The following is a 17,318-nucleotide window of genomic DNA, read 5'->3' as shown; positions in this document are numbered from 1 at the left end:
TTCAGCTCAGAAGCCTGTCACAACCAACTTAAATGACATCACCTGTAATTCTATTATTCCAAGATAATATGCTTTATTATGAAGCATATTGATTTATAAATGTAAATGCTTTATTCCCTTGATGCATAATTATTGACACACTGATGGGACTAAGCTGCTAGTCTCACATATTGTCACGTGCAGTGTCATTTATAAGCAGAGGGGTCGTTGAGATGTACGTGGCAAGGATGCAGAACAGACCTTTAATAACTTCCTCAGTTTTCCCCACAAGAATTCTAAAACCACGTATACATCCCATTAGAATGTACCACAAATGTGTATCTGGTCTTCTTCCTCCCCTGTACCTATTCTTGATACAGTCAGCAAATATTCACCGGGTGCCTGGGGTTCTGCACTGTCGTGGGCATGTGGTGTGCATGTTAGAGAACACGGGCCAGCATTGCGCCCTTAGCCAAGCGTCCCGTGTGAATGATGGCGCACGTACTACATCCGACGCCCCCACCACGTTGTCTTCAGCCAAGTCCTCTCTGACGTGAGAGCAGGGCAGGTTCCGCCACGCCCTCCTTTTGCAACTTGGATGTTGCTCTTCCCACCGAGTATAATTGCAAGGAAACAGTCCTCTTATTTATGTATAAACAGGTACCAGTTTTGATTTTATTTCATATTAACATACATGAACATCAAAATGAGAAATGCACAATTTAACCATTCGGCGGCATCTTACTCCAGAAGAACACTATATTCATATTAAACATTTATACAGTCTTTCCACCTAACTTGACAAATGTTCTAAGCCATTGTCCAGCATTTCTCACACAGAAGTCTAGTTTTGCTCTTTAGAAATCACCATTCAGTATCACCCCGGTAGCCTCCGGGGCTTCCCCAAGATCACGGGACTCGAGAGAGCCAGCCACCCCCGCCCCCAAGCAGCTCCAGGGCTTGCCCCTGAGGCATGGCAGTCTGGATCCCAAGAACTGATTATTTGACATTCGCAATCAAGGACTAAAGGTTTTAGTGTCTGACTACATCATCAGTCATAGGAAGGAAGGGGACCGTGGCCAAGAGAAATCCCAAATGACGGAAGGCAAATTTCTGCCCAGAGAGGTGTTAAAACCAAGCCCCCCCCCCCAACCCTCCTGGGACATATGTAAGATTGGAGCTGTTCCTTTCATTTCTCAGAAACGTTCCACGGTTGTGACCAGACCCTGGAAGAAGGGTGTGTGTATACGTAACACGTCAAAAATTACTCTGTGAAACCTGGAGAATGTCTGGTTACATCCCAAATTTAAATGTATGTGGAAAAACTCCGATCATTGAGCAGAACTTTTTCAATATAATGACAGTGACTTCCCTGTGCGGTGTCCTCTCTTCCTGCCTTCTTTCTACACCCAGATCACAGCGCGTTATTTGCGCACAACCAGTTAGGTTACACGAAGCTCAGCATCATCATGAACAAGTCAGCTTTGAGTCACGCCATTCATTCTGTGCTGGTTTCAGCAGTCATCACAGGAAACACAAAGTCACATCCTAGTCAAAGGACTATCCATTTCTCGAACACAGAAAAACCTGAGATATGAGTCAGCAACTAGCTACACTTACAGTAAAGAACGACAACCCCCCCCCCCCCCCACACACACACACACAAAAGCTGCTGACGTGAATTAAGGCTTCAAAAGAGGGCCATACTATAGTTGACAAGACTCAAGCCAGGGAGTTTAAAAGCAGGTATGTACTAACACTTGTATCCTTGTTCCAATCACCTATTTTCAGCTGCCAGGATTGATTCCATACAGTGATTGTAGGTCAAAGGCTGAGAGACCACCTTGGTCCTGCTCCATTTTGATGTGTCCCTTCTACTGAAAGAATACTGGGGATAGTTTCTGAGAATAGCTTGGCTGTAGCTTTCCACTCTGCTCACAACGAATCAAATCCAACCACCTTCCCCTCACTTTCCTATATATACTGTGTTATTCTGAACACTCCTTACGTCACCAGCCTCTCAGCCCTATTAGTAAATCGGAAAGGGAATCACAGAACTACCACCCTCATCACGTGCTGAGGAGAAAACCACCGAGAAAAAATTGAGTTTCCTGCTTCTCCTCAGCAACGTTAGTTCTTTAATCTTTCCATAGTTTCTCCCTCTTGATAGTTTCCTATAACATTCTACCTGTTAGATTTTTACAAAACCTATATGTGCAGTGAGACCAAAATGGAAAAAACTGTACTCTGGCTGAGAACTCGAAGGTTCTGCTGCTCTGCTACCGACCCAAGTACATCCCCATCTGGCTGAAACCAAGGTAACAACACCATTCTGAACAATTCTCGGATTTACAGGGAGGGAGGTAGACTTGTTTAGCCTCCCAACCTTAGCTTCAGTCATTATGCTGCCAGATCCCTGGCCGTTAAGTGGAATCCTAGATGGTTTCCCTTCTCTTCATAAAGCTGAGAAGAAGAAAACAAGGTACCACCTCCATCCAGGCCCTACTGGAAATTTGTGCAGAGATAGTCTGAATGGTCTGCAAAATGTGCCTAGCTACCTACCTACCCACAAGGCCTAGGACACAGGCTACCAGACTTGGTAGTGGTGAGAGCCCCGACTTGCAGTCTGAGGTACTGGGTGTGCTCCGAAGGAGACCACGGCAAGGCCCCTAACGGTCTGTCCGGCAGAGTGATGCGCGCATCGGCTGCCGGGTGAGCGTGGACGCGTGAATCCGCTTTGGATGCGATCGTTTCTCTTGCGTTTACCATGAGGTTCTGTCCCTAATGGGGTCTACCCGCCCGACCCACGAGCTGGCTCAGTCTCAGCGCTAAGGTGCACTACGGAAGGGACAGGACAGAGACTAGTGCTTGAGATCTCCTGTGGCACGACACGAAAATTAAATGGTAGGGGATTCTGTCCTCCAACACCAAATACAACCGGATTTAGGAAGAACGATAGGATGTGCAATTCGCTGCAAAGTTTCTCATCTGTCTAGGAGGAAATCTAGCATTTGCCCTTCCACTTTCGTTGAGAGACGTGTCAGCTGATCTCTCAAGTGCAGGTGTGGAGAGACACCTGTGTTGATCCATCTTTTGCTTTTACACCATAGCTCCGTTTTCCAAAAATATATATGTATGTACATATATATACTTCAGATTTACAGGGAATATTTTTTTTGTGAACAAGACAAACATTGTCAACAGAAGTCACGAGTGTCTGTCTCCTCAGGAGACCTCAATGATCTCCATGCTGCCTGAAAAGCTAGACTGGCTGCCCACCTTCCCCAGCTCTTCCCGCGACCTGTTCTCGGACATGATGCTCTCGCCAAACTCCATCTGGCAGCTTCTGCGTTTAAACTGCTTTTCAAAGGGGCTCTCTTCGTGCCAGCTCCGCCGCGAGTCGGGCCTGTCGCCTGGCTTGTGCCGCCTGCGCACGGAGTACGCTTGGTCGCTGCCGGTGGGCAGCTGGCTGCAGCTGTAGGCCGAGTAGCCGGCGCTGCCCCCGTACATGGCGGAGGCAGAGTAGAAGCGCGAGGGCTCTGTGGCAAAATACCAGCTGTTGGCCAGGGAAGGGGCGGAGGTCTGGGGAGCCAAGATATCTGAGTGCCAGCCCTTGAGGCCCAGCCCGGCGGCAGACTTGGCGAGGTGCTGCTGGCTGGCGGACAGGCCCAAGAGGAAGCTGGGGTGGCAGTTGTCCTCCACGCTCCCGCTTCGGTGCAGCGGGGAGAAGAGGGACCGCTGGGCGGCACCACCGCCCGTCGCTCGCACTGAATGCAGCCGCTTGCCCTGGCTCTCTGCGGGCCTGGTGGGCTGAGGCTTCTTGGGGAGGTTGGCTTCCTCCTTGTCGGGGCTGGTTTCTGGAGTCTGCTCCGACACCTCCTCGACCGGAGAGAACTGGCAGAGCTTGCTGGTCCCATCCAGAGCCGCGGAGGGTTTGTAGTATTCCAGAGCATCCTCTGACGAGGGGAAACCGTGCAAGGATGCGGCCACGCTGGCCGAGTACGAGACGGACTTGATGTCCAGAGAGAAGGAGCGCTTGAGCTTCCTGCTGTCCTCCAGCTTGCCGGACGGCAGGTGCAGTCCGCTCAGCGCCTGGACCAGCGGGCCGTCCTCCGGCAGCGGCGGCTGCGAGCCGGGCGCGCTGGCAGGGTGCGCGGGCCTTTGCCCTGCCGCCTCTGAGGTAGCGGAGTTGGCACAGGGTGGACCGAGGCACATCTCGCTCTTCTGTCCGCCCTCGGAGACCGCGGGCACAGGTTCATTTGGCTTCTCCAGGTGTAGCAGCTTGAGTTTGCTCTTTGGCCCTGATGTGCCGGTCTGGTTCTTAATCTTCTTCTCGTAGTCCAGGAGTTGGCCCAGAAAATTGAAGTTTGGAGATATGGTAGGTCTTTTTTCTTTCACAAATCTACGAAGAGAGGAAAGAAACAAAAACCTCAAATTTTACAACTACACTTTATCTTAAGAACAGTGTTAAATCAGAGTACTAAGTGAATAAATAAGATAGGAAAATATTAGAGCCTCCCAAATACCTATGGAAGATGACTGGCTTAAAAGTTCAAGGTGGAGAATAAAAGGGCCTTTGCACTGGGAGAGCTTTATACCACGTCCTTGGAGCATGCTAGAAAGAGAGGGCCCAGGGCCCAGAAGCTCTAGTTTTAGCCAGCTTGTTTCCAAGGACCCAAGGTTTCCAATGCAACAGATAAGAGAGGATTCCGTCCTCCCCACCAACTCAGGCTGGTGCTGCCCTCAGAAGTACGGTGTGACAGCCACTCTCCCGCTTCAGTTTCCCAATATCAGGCCTTCTCAAAGTCCTCATAGTCACTTCCTCAGGACATTTCATATGTTTAATTAAGGACCAGAAAAGCAAGTATCAGATGGCCACAGCCTCAAAGCATACACCTGAGCTCCTTCTCTTTGTATCCAGCACGACAGAATCATCAGCCGTCAGCTGGCCTCTGTGTGCTAAGCACTAGGCCAATGCATTAAACAGAGTATTATATGCGGTTCCCCAAATTCACACAGCTGGAATTCAAAACCAGGTCTCATGTCTGCATCCATTTTGGTAACCACTGTGTTAAAAAAGAATCTTCAAGGGGTAAAAACTAGTAATAAATAGCTTTTCTATTTAATTGTGGAAACATAGACTCCTAGAGATAGTGGAAAAATCCTTCGATGGTTTCTAACCTTCATGGACACACCTCAGAAGATGCAGGAGTGAAACTACATTGAAAATTTGTATTTGAATATGGAGAAAAATCAAACTCCTTGGAGATCAAGTAAACCTAAAGCAAATTAACAAAGCCAGAGACAACTGGCTCAACTGTAGTACAAATGCAGGGTCCTCATAGTAAGACTTCGAAACATGACATAAGAGTGCTTTTGCTTCTGGTTTCTACACAGTACCAGAAGACTTTTAGGGAGAAAAGCCTGAATTGAGGACAAGGGAATTAATGCAGACAAAGGGAGGGTCCTTCTCCTCCAGTCTCATTCCTCAAATGAGAAGCTCTTCAGGTAGCTCATTTCTTCTTTCCAAATTTTCCAATTTGAGAAAAAGTCCAGTTGTCACAATAGGCCTGCTTCACGCATCTATATTTATGGCCGTTTATCGCATGAAAACCAATCCCCGCTATCCACGCAGGGGATCCAGATTCACCCACCAAACTCCGGTCCTCACGCCCATGTCACTTGCCTGCCTTCCATCTGACCAAGGGTGGGGGGAGCAACCCAGTCCAAATGCAGAATCTGGGCTACTCTAGAATGAATGGAGGAAATTCCACTCAGTGAATGGATTTTGACAATAACTTGGTCTTGTACGTAGGGTTTTTCCTCACAGTGATAAAAGCATAAAGTTTGAAGCAGAAGTAGGAGTTCTATAACAGGTATCCTGCTGGAGCTTTTTTCTCCTATGTACTTCCCCAATTAGGAAAAGATACAAACTCACTTAACAGGGTAGAGATCTGTTTAGATTTGTTTTTCCTTAAAATTAAAAAGTAGCTGCAGATGAATCTGACACATGTTCAGGTGGAACTCATGCTGACTTATATTCTTCTCTAATCTTTGAAAAACCATTTAAAAATTCAGTCACCTGTAAAGAATGTAACTAAAATAGTCCTGTTTTGCTGTAATTTGGCTACCCACCCTCCTCTCTCTTCATGTCTCAGGTCCAGTGAAAACCCAATCCACAAGGCATATCCCTGTCCTCACCTGTAAGCTTCGTCTAAGGACATGTTCATCCTCTTCATGATGTAGGCGATGGCGATGGTGGCTGAGCGAGAGACGCCAGCTAAGCAGTGTACCAGGACACATCCGTTGCAGGCTTTTGCTTTCTCTGCAGGAGTCAAATTCGAGAAGGGTCACCGTGAACAACTTTGTTCAACAGTGAGATCTTGTTGCCATTTGCTTACTTGCATCTGATAACTCAAAGTAAATCTCCTGTATTCATAATTTTCTTCCTTTCAATAGTTTTTAAGGAGGTAAGGGAAGATAATTTCCCCCACCATTTACATACAGGACAATGGGGGTTGGTCCCAATATGTTAATAAGCAGTGAGTCCCCTACTCAAGATCGCCTCTTACTTGGTACATTTCCCAATGTGTTTTTTACATTATTGTTTTTAATTTTAATAATTTTCCCTGAGTATAAATCCTACATTGTGATGACATGATTCCATTTGTTTAGTGTAGAGAATTTCATAATTACAGAGAAGTATAAAGAAAATAACACCCCAAATCTTAAGATTTAGCTAATATTTTGTTTACCCATATTGTCTGACACTCCCAACTTTTTTCTAGTTATGTAAGAGACACTAATTTTTTTTCCAGTTTTGAGATATAATTTTCAGTTTTGAGATATAACTGACATATAACATTGTATTTTAGGTGTACAGTATAATGATTTGCTACGTATAAGAGGTATTACATTTTTAAAAATATTTTCTCATTTCAAACATATGTGCCATACCTCACTAACTTAAAAAGCAGGAGGGAGAAAGACTTCATCACGATAGCGCATCAGAAAGCAAAAAGATACCAGGTCAAGCTACTTTTAAAATGCTGACTCATAGAATCTTTCTTCCTATTGTTTCCTATTTTTGTTTAGGAGAATTTTCTGTAGGTCATAAAGTGGCTCAACATAATTCATTTGCTGAGTTTAAGAAGAAAACTGTGTATATACTAGGAATCAGGTTTAGCAGCTCACTTTAATGAGGACCAAGGGAACTTGTACCTTTCCTGGATATGGAGATGTTACTGATTGCATCATGTATATTCTGTACAACAGGGTAGGACTTTTGGACACTTTGTGAGAACCACGAACATTCAAGCAAACAGTGCTGCCACCTCACTGTTGTGGGGCTTTAAAAGGCTACTTGTAGGAGTGGGCAAAGTTATCCCACACAGCCTGGAAGCTACTCATATTTTAGCCAATATTATGACTGCCTCGATTCTAAACAACTATACACGTGCTCACCATGAACTGCTGCCATGGAGCTAAATTCTACCCTTTTCCTTCTTGTTTTAGCTGACGGCACCAAAAGTTTACCAAACCTTATGTTAAAGTTCTTATAATTAATATATCCAGGGAATCTGCTCTGGCTCTGGCAACTGAATAGTAATACAAGGCCATTCCAATCTCACCACCTCTGTTACAAATATTACAAATTCCAGGGTATGTGATTTGTTATTATGTACAAAACACATAGGGCTTTTGGATAGTATATGAAAAATCAAACAGCCTTCCTTAGATAAAGAAATAAATGAACACGAATACTTCTTGAAATTAAGAAATATGTATATACAACATAATACTACATAAACCCATGTACATAAAGTCCATTACCTTCCTGGGCCTACAGAATACTCTTCCTTATCTCAACTATACAGGACTTAGCCTGTACTGATCTTAGTATTTCCCCTTTTGCCTTGGCTGCTAAGAAGCTCAGAGTTAAGATTTTCACACAATTTCAATAAGTAACTGTAATTCAGGTTATACTTCTTCTACCCCCATATTACTTGATTCTTGCCCTTTTTTCCATTTTAATGTGTATGTGTGTCAATGCATCTTTTGTTCCCAGTCTCAGACTGTAAGCTGCCTTAAATTCTTATTGGAAGTAGGCTCAGTTTCAATTTTTTTAAAATGTTGACAATATTCTCTCAATTATTTAAAATAATTATCTCAAAACAAGTCTGTAAGGATCTATAAGGATCTTGCTCCTAACTACCTCAAAGGGTTTAACATTGGGCACATATTATGCAGTAAACACAGTAAATGGGATATGCACCCACATCTTCCTTTAAAAACAATGTTTATTGACTTGGATGAATGTTGCAGAGAAGTAGGGAGGCATGAAGTTCCTTCATCCTTCAAACACAGCAGTACCAAGGCCAGAAGACTTGGAATTCCAGGAATCTGGGCTACAGAGTGACAGAAACATCTCCAGGGGCCCACAGGGACAGTTTGGCGGGACAGGGATGCATGATTGCAAATTGGGAGAGATAAAACAGACAACATAGGCACTGACTGAAGGAGGATCTCCTTCAGTGGAGAGACAAAAGAAAGAAAAAGAGAGGCTGTGGAAGCATGGTATTGTATTTGGACAAGAGAAAAGCCTCTCTGGACCATGGACCAGGGAACAGAAAAAAGCAGTTAGTCTCTAACTTGCAAACAGCCTTAGGAGTGACAATCCAGGGTTGTGCAACTTTCTCTGGACCAGGACTGGAGCCGGCTGCCAGTCTGTGCACCTGGCCCTGGCGGGAAGGGGGAGCTGGCCCCAGGCTCGGTAGTGAGCTCAGAGGTGATTTGGGAGAAAGCTGTCCCCCTCCCTCAAGTGCCGTGGCAGAGGGTATATTGGCGTTCCAAGGACAAAAGACCCTGCAGGCACCTGCCAGCCAGCAGTCCTCTATCAGCTGGTTGGGCAGAGTGACACTACCCTGGAACCAGGGTGCCCAGGGCAGGATCCTTTAAAACAACGGGGTGTGAATCCCAGCCGAGTACCTGGGAGGCATGGGAGACTGCAGCAGGACAAACCAGCCCACTCTCACCCACACGGCACTGTGAGGACAGCCTGAACATTGTGGTTTGGAACACCCGGTCCAGGGAGGAGAGACTGGGGTGTCGCCTTTTTTCTCCCCATCACCAAAAAGGTGGGGCTTCAGAGAGGACAGTGGGCCCCCAGTGGAGGTGGGACCCGCCTACACCAAACCACAGCCTCTGCACCCGGTAACTGCGTATCTGCCAGAAAACTGACACTGACCAAACCAGATGGCCCCTCCTCCAGACCAGCACAGCCCCCATTCCAAGGCATCATCCAATAAGTCTGATGATTTTGCATTTCTGATTTGATTCTTGGTCAAGTCTTATTTTATACACACACACACACACACACACACATACACACACACACACACACACACACACACTTTTCTTCTTTCTTCCCTTCTCTATTCTGGTTGTTGGTTTGCTTAAACAGACATTTTTAATGTATTATTTTTACACCTCTTCTGTATCTCCTTTATTTTCCTCTCTTTCTCTCAGGATTAAGCCATATAGTTTCTCTTAATCTCTGCTTGGTCATTTTTTCCCCCCACCCCTGTCATTTCTCTCTTTGTATGAGATAAGGCTTCTTCCACTCTACTCCTTTTTTAATTTTTTCCAAGGTCACTTCAATGAACAAATCAAAGCACACCTGGTGGAGGGTCCAAACCACCACATAGGGAGATAAAGCAACCAGAGTCACAACAACAGAGAGTACACAACACACTCCAAAAACACCTCCTGAAGGGATAGGCCCTGGACAATGTATGACCCCTTTTTAATATAGTAGTGCTCGCAGGTGCAGGACACATAACAAGCTATTAAAGCACGTAAAAGACAAAAAAGTAGCCAAAATGATGAAAGGGAAGAATTCTCCCCAAAAGAAATTCCAGGAAGGAATGACAGCCAGAGAATTGGTCAAAATAGATATAAACAATATATCTGAGCAAGAATTTAAAATAATAGTCGTAAGACTAATAGCTGGGCTTGAAAAAAGCATAGAAGACAAGAGAATCTATTGCTGCAGAGATCAAGGACCTAAGAAATAGGCACAATGAATTGAGAAATGTTGTAAATGAGGTGCAAAATAAAGTAGGTGCAATGACAGCAAGGATGGAGGAAGCAGACAGGAGAATAAGTGAAACAGAAGATAAAATTACGGAAAATGATAAAGCTGAAAAAAAGGTAGGAAAATACTAGACCACGAGGGGAAAATTAGAGCCCTAAGTGATTCAATGAAACTGGCATAGCGAAACCGGCAAAACACAAAGATAAAGAGAGAATTCTGAAATCAGCTAGGTACACATGGGCCTTAACCTACAAGGGAAGACACATAAGGGTAGTAGCAGACCTGTCCTCTGAAACATGGCAGGCCAGAGGGCGTGGCAGGAAATAGTCAATGTGCTGAATAGGAAAAATATGCAGCCAAGAATCCTTTATCCAGTAAGGCTGTCATTCAGAATAGGAGAGATAAAGGCTTTCCCAGACAAACAAAAACTGAAAGAGTTCATGATCATTAAACCAGCACTGCAGGAGATCCTAAGAGGGACTCTGTGAGTGGAAACCGCACTGAGATACCACCTTACACTGGTAAGAGTGGCTAAAATTAACAACTCAGGAAACAACAGATGTTAGTGAGGCTGTGGAGAAACAGGAACCCTCTTGCACTGTTGGTGGGAATGCAAACGGGTGCAGCCGCTCTGGAAAGCAGTGTGGAGGTTCCGCAACAAATTAAAATAGAACTACCCTGTGACCCAGCAATAGCACTACTAGGAATTTATCCAAAGGATACAGGTGTGCTGGTTCATAGGGGCACAGGTACCCCAATGGGTATAGCACCACTATCAACAATAGCCAAAGTATGGAAAGAGCCCAAATGTCCATCAACTGATGAATGGATACAGAAGATGTGGTTTATATATACAATGGAATACTACTTGGCAATGAGAAAGAATGAAATCTTGCCATTTGCATCAACATGGATGGAACTGGAGGGTGTTATGTTAAGTGAAATAAGCCATACAGAGACAGACAGATACCATATGTGTTCACTCTTATGTGGATCCTGAGAAACTTAACAGGAACCCATGAGGGAGGGGAACAAAAAAAAAAAAAAAAAAAAAGGAGGTTAGAGTGGGAGAGAGCCAAAGCATAAGAGACTCTTAAAAACAGAACAAACTGAGGGTTGATGGGGGGTGGGAGGGAGGGGAAAGTGGATGATGGGTATTGAGGAGAGCACCTGTTGGGATGAGCACTGGGTGTTGTATGGAAACCAATTTGACAATAAATTTCATATATTTTAAAAAAAATTGAAAAAGGCTGGAAGGAAATAAAACGATGATAACAGATGTGTTAGGATGCTGAAGTTACAGGTTTCCTTTTCTCTGTTTTTCGGATTTTCTGCATTGTATTTACATTGCTTTTACAGTCACAACATCTTTGAGGATGTATTTTAAAAATCTGATTGAAAAGTGATTTCACTGGATTGGTTCATTAGAACACATTTCTTGGCAGCAGTGTGTGTGTGCCAGGCAGCTACACACTGGGAGTAATGAGGCTGCACAGACAACAGTCTGCCGTGTGGGGCAGGGAGGGAACAGAAAGGTTGTAAAGGTGGGGAGCAGGTGCTGGAGGGTCTGGGAATGTTAGGCTAAGAACAGCAGGTTCCTGAACAGGGGGCAACAAAAATACTGATGGTGAAAACTGGAGAGAAGAAAAACAAGCTGCCACCACAGCTATTTGGGAATAAAAATCTTTTAACAAAGGGCAGAGAGGATAACAAAAGGGTAAGGGGAAGCCAATGAAGATGTGAAGTTACAAAGGCTAAAAATAAAGAAGTAATAATTGTGCTTCTAGAGGACAGCTCAAAGAAAAAGAAAACCAAAGGACTTCTCAGATGTTAATTTTTACAACCACTACTACTTACTAAGAGCCAATTATAAGTTAGGCGAGTGGCAAGGTATTCTAGGTACGTTATCTATTTTAATCCTCACAATATCCCTATAAAGTGATACATTATCTTCAGTTTCCAGATCAGGAAACGGAGGACCTTACCCAACATCACTTAACTAGTACCCAAGGAAGACAGGACTCAAATACAGTTTGGCTCCAAAGTACATGCCCTTAGTCACCTCCCTGTATGGCCTACATTTAAACTCAAGAGGCGAGGCAGGAGCCTGGAGCAGCAGCGACTGGGACTGGGGCCACCTGGTGCGTGTCCTGTAGTGCAAACAGGCAACCCGAGCTCACTGCTGCCCGTGTGAACTAAAAACAAAGACAAAACTCCATGAACACTTGAGTCCTTCCAACAAACCCAGAAACTTACTGGAATTTACCTAAATAATAAAAAGAAAAAACACCCGCAAGCCTGGAAGTTTCTAAGCCCTGGTATGAGGGTGCATCTTCACAGCGTGTACTCAGCCATGACCCACCCTCACGTAAAGCACCCTAGAGACCAGCAACTACCGTGACTGTGCACTGGATTCCAAAACGTGGCTGGACACTCTGCCCTCAATGACCTGGGTGGGATAAGGACAGTGGCCCTAGGAAATAGGCACAAGCAGGTGAAATACTGAGGAGTATGAGGAGTATAAATATTTTCAGATGTTACAAATAAATGACAATATGTGTACTTGGGTGTGTTTAACCAAGTTGGAACACAGTAAATTCTTTTTGTCTGAATTAAAAGTGGCAGGATGACCCCAATACCTCCCATGAAAGAAGAAAGTAAGTTGGGGCAAAGTTATTCATATTCTCTCTTTTCTGCTAACCCTCCTAAAAGCTTAGACATTGTGATGAGTTAAGAGAATCAGGTTCTCTTCTAAATAGATTCTGAAACTGCACTTTTAGCTGAAATTAGAGCCAAATGTCTTTGGATTGATGTGACATGGAATGGGAACATTAACCATAACGTTAAAAAAAGAGAGCGTTTGTTCTCTTTTAAAGAGGCAAAAACTGAATGATATACTGAATATTTCCTAGAAGTACAATGGTGGGGGTGATTAATTTGGGGAGTTTTGTTTGTGAATACTGTAATGTGAATTATCTAAGCCATTTATCTTCTGGCATTTCAAAGACTGCATTCTAATTAAAGATGAAAAGTTTTAGCAATCTGGAATCTTGAAGAAAAAAAAAAAGGCAGAACTGTTTTGGAATTACTCAATGTTCCAAAAGCATTATCTAGAAAAAAAAAAAATTCCTCTCACAGATGAAAGGGTATAGTTGAGGGGCTCAATTTACAGCGTTTCACATCTTAAAAGGAACTAGTTCTTTTTTTAATTACAGTAACCAATTCAGAGTATTTAATTGTGGATTAGGGTGCTCAAGCTTCTGTGACTGGGGGAAGAAAAACTTCTCACATGGAACATCAAGAGTGAACCGTGCCACGCTGCTCAAAAGCAAACAGCGTACCTCCTCTGTTCAGCTACTCTCCACTAAAACCCCATTTCAAATACACATCGCCAATTTACCACCACCAATTTACCACCAGAAGACCTCATCCTGCGGCACCAAAATGTTACAAAGCACCTGAAGCTAGGAGTCGGGAGGCTCCAGGACTAACAGGCCCAGGCCCAGCAAACAACACAGCACAGGACAGATCAGAGCCTATCACAATCAACCCCAAGGAAACGACCAAGTGTGTGTGCGTGTGTGTGTGTGTGTGTGTGTGTGAATTCTATTAGAGCCGGTACTACTTGAAATTACTGGCACACGGATTGAAGCTTACAAATCTCATGACATAAAGACTTTAGGTGTAATGGGATTTGTTTTCACAGGATTTGACTTTTCTCTGGGGAAAACATAGCAGCAAGGCAAAAACAGTTTAAGGAACGCCACCAAACTTTCCAAAAGTCTTTTATAGGATTTCAGGAAATGGCTACAAAATTTAATCCCAGAAGTTTAACTGATTTCAAGTGCTTGCAAATATGTAATGACAGATGCCATCAGGCTTAACCCTGGCAGTGGTTTAGTTAGCTATAATGTCACAAGGCCAGTCTCTTAGAGACAGCATGGCACGTCACCTTGGCCACTGAATGAGATAAGCAGCATCATGTGTTGTTTTCAGACTTTTGAAATCTCTGCAATAGCCTCCTTTTCTCTAAAGAGAGAAAAAGGGAGAGAGGGGAGGGGTGCACCTACACATGAGACTATAACCCTTAAAGGGCTTGTAATACTACCCTGAACTACTTACCGATGAAATCGACTGATTTGTCCAACCACGGCAAAATTTTCTCGCAGAAACTATCATTCACAGGCACGCGCAGGAAATGAGACTCGGGGATAAAGTCGGGCTTAGGACAGGTATTGCTGGCATTTAACACATAACCAATCCCATTCTGTTGCATCAGCTCCTGTGGAGGGAAAGAGCAATTAAAATGTGAGCGCCACACTGAGCACAATCACTTTGGAAGAGGAAAGCCTAATATCATGATCAAAATTACTAGTTTCCTTGAAATCAGGGTTAATTCAATCGGTGAAACCCAAAAACCTAGCGCAATGACATTTAGAGACTTCAGTTTCAAGCAGAATTGTTTTTAAGGGTAAAAAAAAAAAGCTGTTTCCAATGGCATGCTTGAAGAACACACATCATGAATACAACCAATTCTCTATTATCTTCACTGCTGAGAGAGAAGTCGAAGAATACAAAATAAAACCATGACAGTTCGCTCTGACTTTAGAATACAGGTGCACACAACAAGAACATTTTCTTCCCAAACCGAACATGTTGATTGTTCTCAAAGACACAGTCCTAGGTAGTCTTTGAGCTCAGAACACTCTTGTGAAAGACTGAATCTACTGCCAGAGCTTTATCAGCTCTACATGCTGACAACTGACTCGTAAATACAGATCCTCTTCCATTTCCGGCCCCTCCTTCCAACCACCTACTGATGTCTCTATTTGTATGCTCCTCTGGCCCTTCAAACTCAAAATGTCAGAAACTCAAACACAGTATCATTCTGTGCCCCAAATACCTGTTTCCTCTTTGGAATCCAAAATTGGTTTGTGGTAATACCATTTACTCAGACACTTGAGCTGGAAAACAGGATCCTTTCATTTTGCTTCCTTCACGACCCCCATCCAAATGGCTGCCACAGCCTTTTGGTAGAACCTACCCTCCCCCTCTCCACCATTTGTCCTCTCCTCTCTGTTCCCTCTGGTTGCTGCTCAGTCAGTGGTCAGCCCTCACCACCACCAGCATCACACAGAGCCACCAGGGAGTTCTTAAAGCTTGCGGGGTTTCATCTCTAAACCATATACTGAACAAGAACCAAAGTGATCTTTCTTACAATCAAACAAGGGCTAAGTGCTTTGTTCACACTTTAATGTCATCATCGTCTCGCTGCCTGCTCTTGTCCAAATCCCCCAACAAGACATGTATACGCCCACGCTTCCATGCTGGCGTTCACACCATTCCTGTGCCTGTTCCTCCTCCTGGTGACTCTCTTCCACTTTGCTGGCTTTGTGGAAATCAGCCTTACTATGTACTCCTCCCACTGACGCATAATTAACCATTCCGTTCCCTGCCCTTCCAAAGTACTTTGTTCACTGAGCACACGGTTATAATTAGCAGATAATTTTTGTCTCTCCTATTAAATAGCGAGGTAGATCTTGGACTGATTCTCACTTGTTTTTCTACCTTTGGCACCGGGTACGTAGTTACACTCAATACGTGTTTGTTCGACTGATACGCCGTCTACCGTTTTCCAGACAAGCCTACACAACCCCCCTTCATTTAGTTCTATGTGTTCTAAGCCTAAAATAATTCCCTTGTAAGCAACGCTGGTCATTTATTCCCTTTCTTGGAATGGCACCTCCTCTCCAAATCTTTTCCAACTACCTGACAGTTGATGATCTTCCTGTTTTCCCTCCTGAGACATGCCAATTCCCTGAGTCTCTTCATTTACATTTGGCACAAGAAATACATCTTACATAAAAGGCAGACTTAATAAACCCTCTTTCACCTGTGAGATGATGTCAAGAAACGGCTTTGAGAACCAGGTGAGCTTCCTGGAGTGACTGACGCCTCTGTGGTGCCAGAGCCCCAGTCTGCTGATGCTCTCACGTGCTTCTGCTAGGTTAATAACTAGGCTGTGACGATCTCCATGGTGTTCACTACAACTTTTAAACTTGTGTACATGTAGCAAAGGTCACGTTTGTTTTTCTGCACTGAGATTACTACCATTTGATCAACCGCAGTATCTCCCATGTAAGAACAGCAGCGGGTCACTGGAGTTAAGAGCCTTTCAAGCCTTTCTTGCCAGTGGTCCTTAAAGAAATGAACCATCTTATGTGTCTTTCTCCTATCCACCAGCAGTACTACAAAGGTTTATTAAATTAAAAGTAAAGGGAAGTAGTAATGTCGCTTTCCACCCAATTCAGTAATGAGGACCTAGAAGTTTCAGAAGACAAAAGGCAGTTCCAAGAACAAAACATGTTACAAGTGTATAGTGACTGTCAAATTTGATTTTCCCACAGAAAGAACATAACAATGTATACTTCTGACAAGTAGCCTCATAACTTACAGTTTATAGAAATGGCCACTTAACCGAAATTCAGTCAAAAAATATTTGCTGAGCACCTTTGCTAGAGGTTTATTAATAATAATATTATGGTACATGGCACATATTAATAAAATAATATCTAACAGTTAATGAATGCCTACTTTTTCCAGGCACTGTGCTAAGCATTTAAATAGACTGTCTCTCAAGGATGTGAAGAAAAAGAAACCTTCTTGCACTGTTGGCAGGAATGCTAACTGGGGCAACCACTCTGGAGAACAGTATGGAAGTTCCTCAAAAAGTTAAAAAATAGAACTACTCTATGATCCATTAACTGCACTACTGGGTATCTACCCAAAGAATACAAAAACACTAATTCAAAGGGATACATGCGTCCCTATGTTTACAGCAGTATTATTTACAATAACCAAATTATGGAAGCAGTCCAAGTGTCCGTGGATAGATGAATGCATAAAGAAGATGTGGCATATGTGTGTGTGTGTGTGTGTGTGTATTGGAATATTATTCAGCCATTAAAAAAGAATGAAATGTTGCCATTTGCAATGATGTGGCTAGAGCTAGAGAGTATAATGCCAAGTGAAATAAGTCCAGGAAAGACAAATATCATATGATTTTACTCATATGTGGAATCTAAGAAACAAAATAAGCAAAGGGAAAAAAAGGGAGACAAAGCAAGAAGCAGACTCTTAACTATAGAGGATAAACTGATGGTCATCAGGAGAGGTGGGGGGTGAGGAGGGATGGTTGACTAGGTGATGGGGATTAAGGAGGGCACCTATCATGATGAGCACC

At 43.8% G+C, this 17,318-nt stretch overlaps 1 protein-coding gene across 5 annotated transcripts in view; it reads right to left on the bottom strand.

The window, feature by feature from the left end:
* Window positions 1-621: 621 nt before the first annotated feature.
* DUSP16 (dual specificity phosphatase 16) overlaps window positions 622-17,318 on the bottom strand; it is an 89,459-nt gene continuing 72,762 nt past the window's right edge. For all 5 annotated transcript variants that reach the window (XM_086714058.1, XM_086714059.1, XM_086714057.1 and 2 more), the window contains 3 exons: window positions 14,198-14,357; window positions 6,181-6,304; window positions 622-4,381 (listed from right to left, as the gene is read on the bottom strand). In XM_086714058.1, coding sequence (XP_086570184.1) covers window positions 3,205-4,381; window positions 6,181-6,304; window positions 14,198-14,357 — 1,461 coding nt within the window. In that variant the 3' untranslated portion in view covers window positions 622-3,204. The remainder of the gene's footprint in view (window positions 4,382-6,180; window positions 6,305-14,197; window positions 14,358-17,318) is intronic.

The sequence above is a fragment of the Puma concolor genome, chromosome B4 (genome assembly GCF_028749965.1).
Source record: "Puma concolor isolate L17-30 chromosome B4, mPumCon1.1.hap2, whole genome shotgun sequence".
In the NCBI taxonomy this organism is placed as follows: Eukaryota; Metazoa; Chordata; class Mammalia; order Carnivora; family Felidae; genus Puma; species Puma concolor.
The sequence above is the reverse complement of the archived record's forward strand: the minus strand, read 5'-3'. Positions and strand labels throughout refer to the sequence as shown.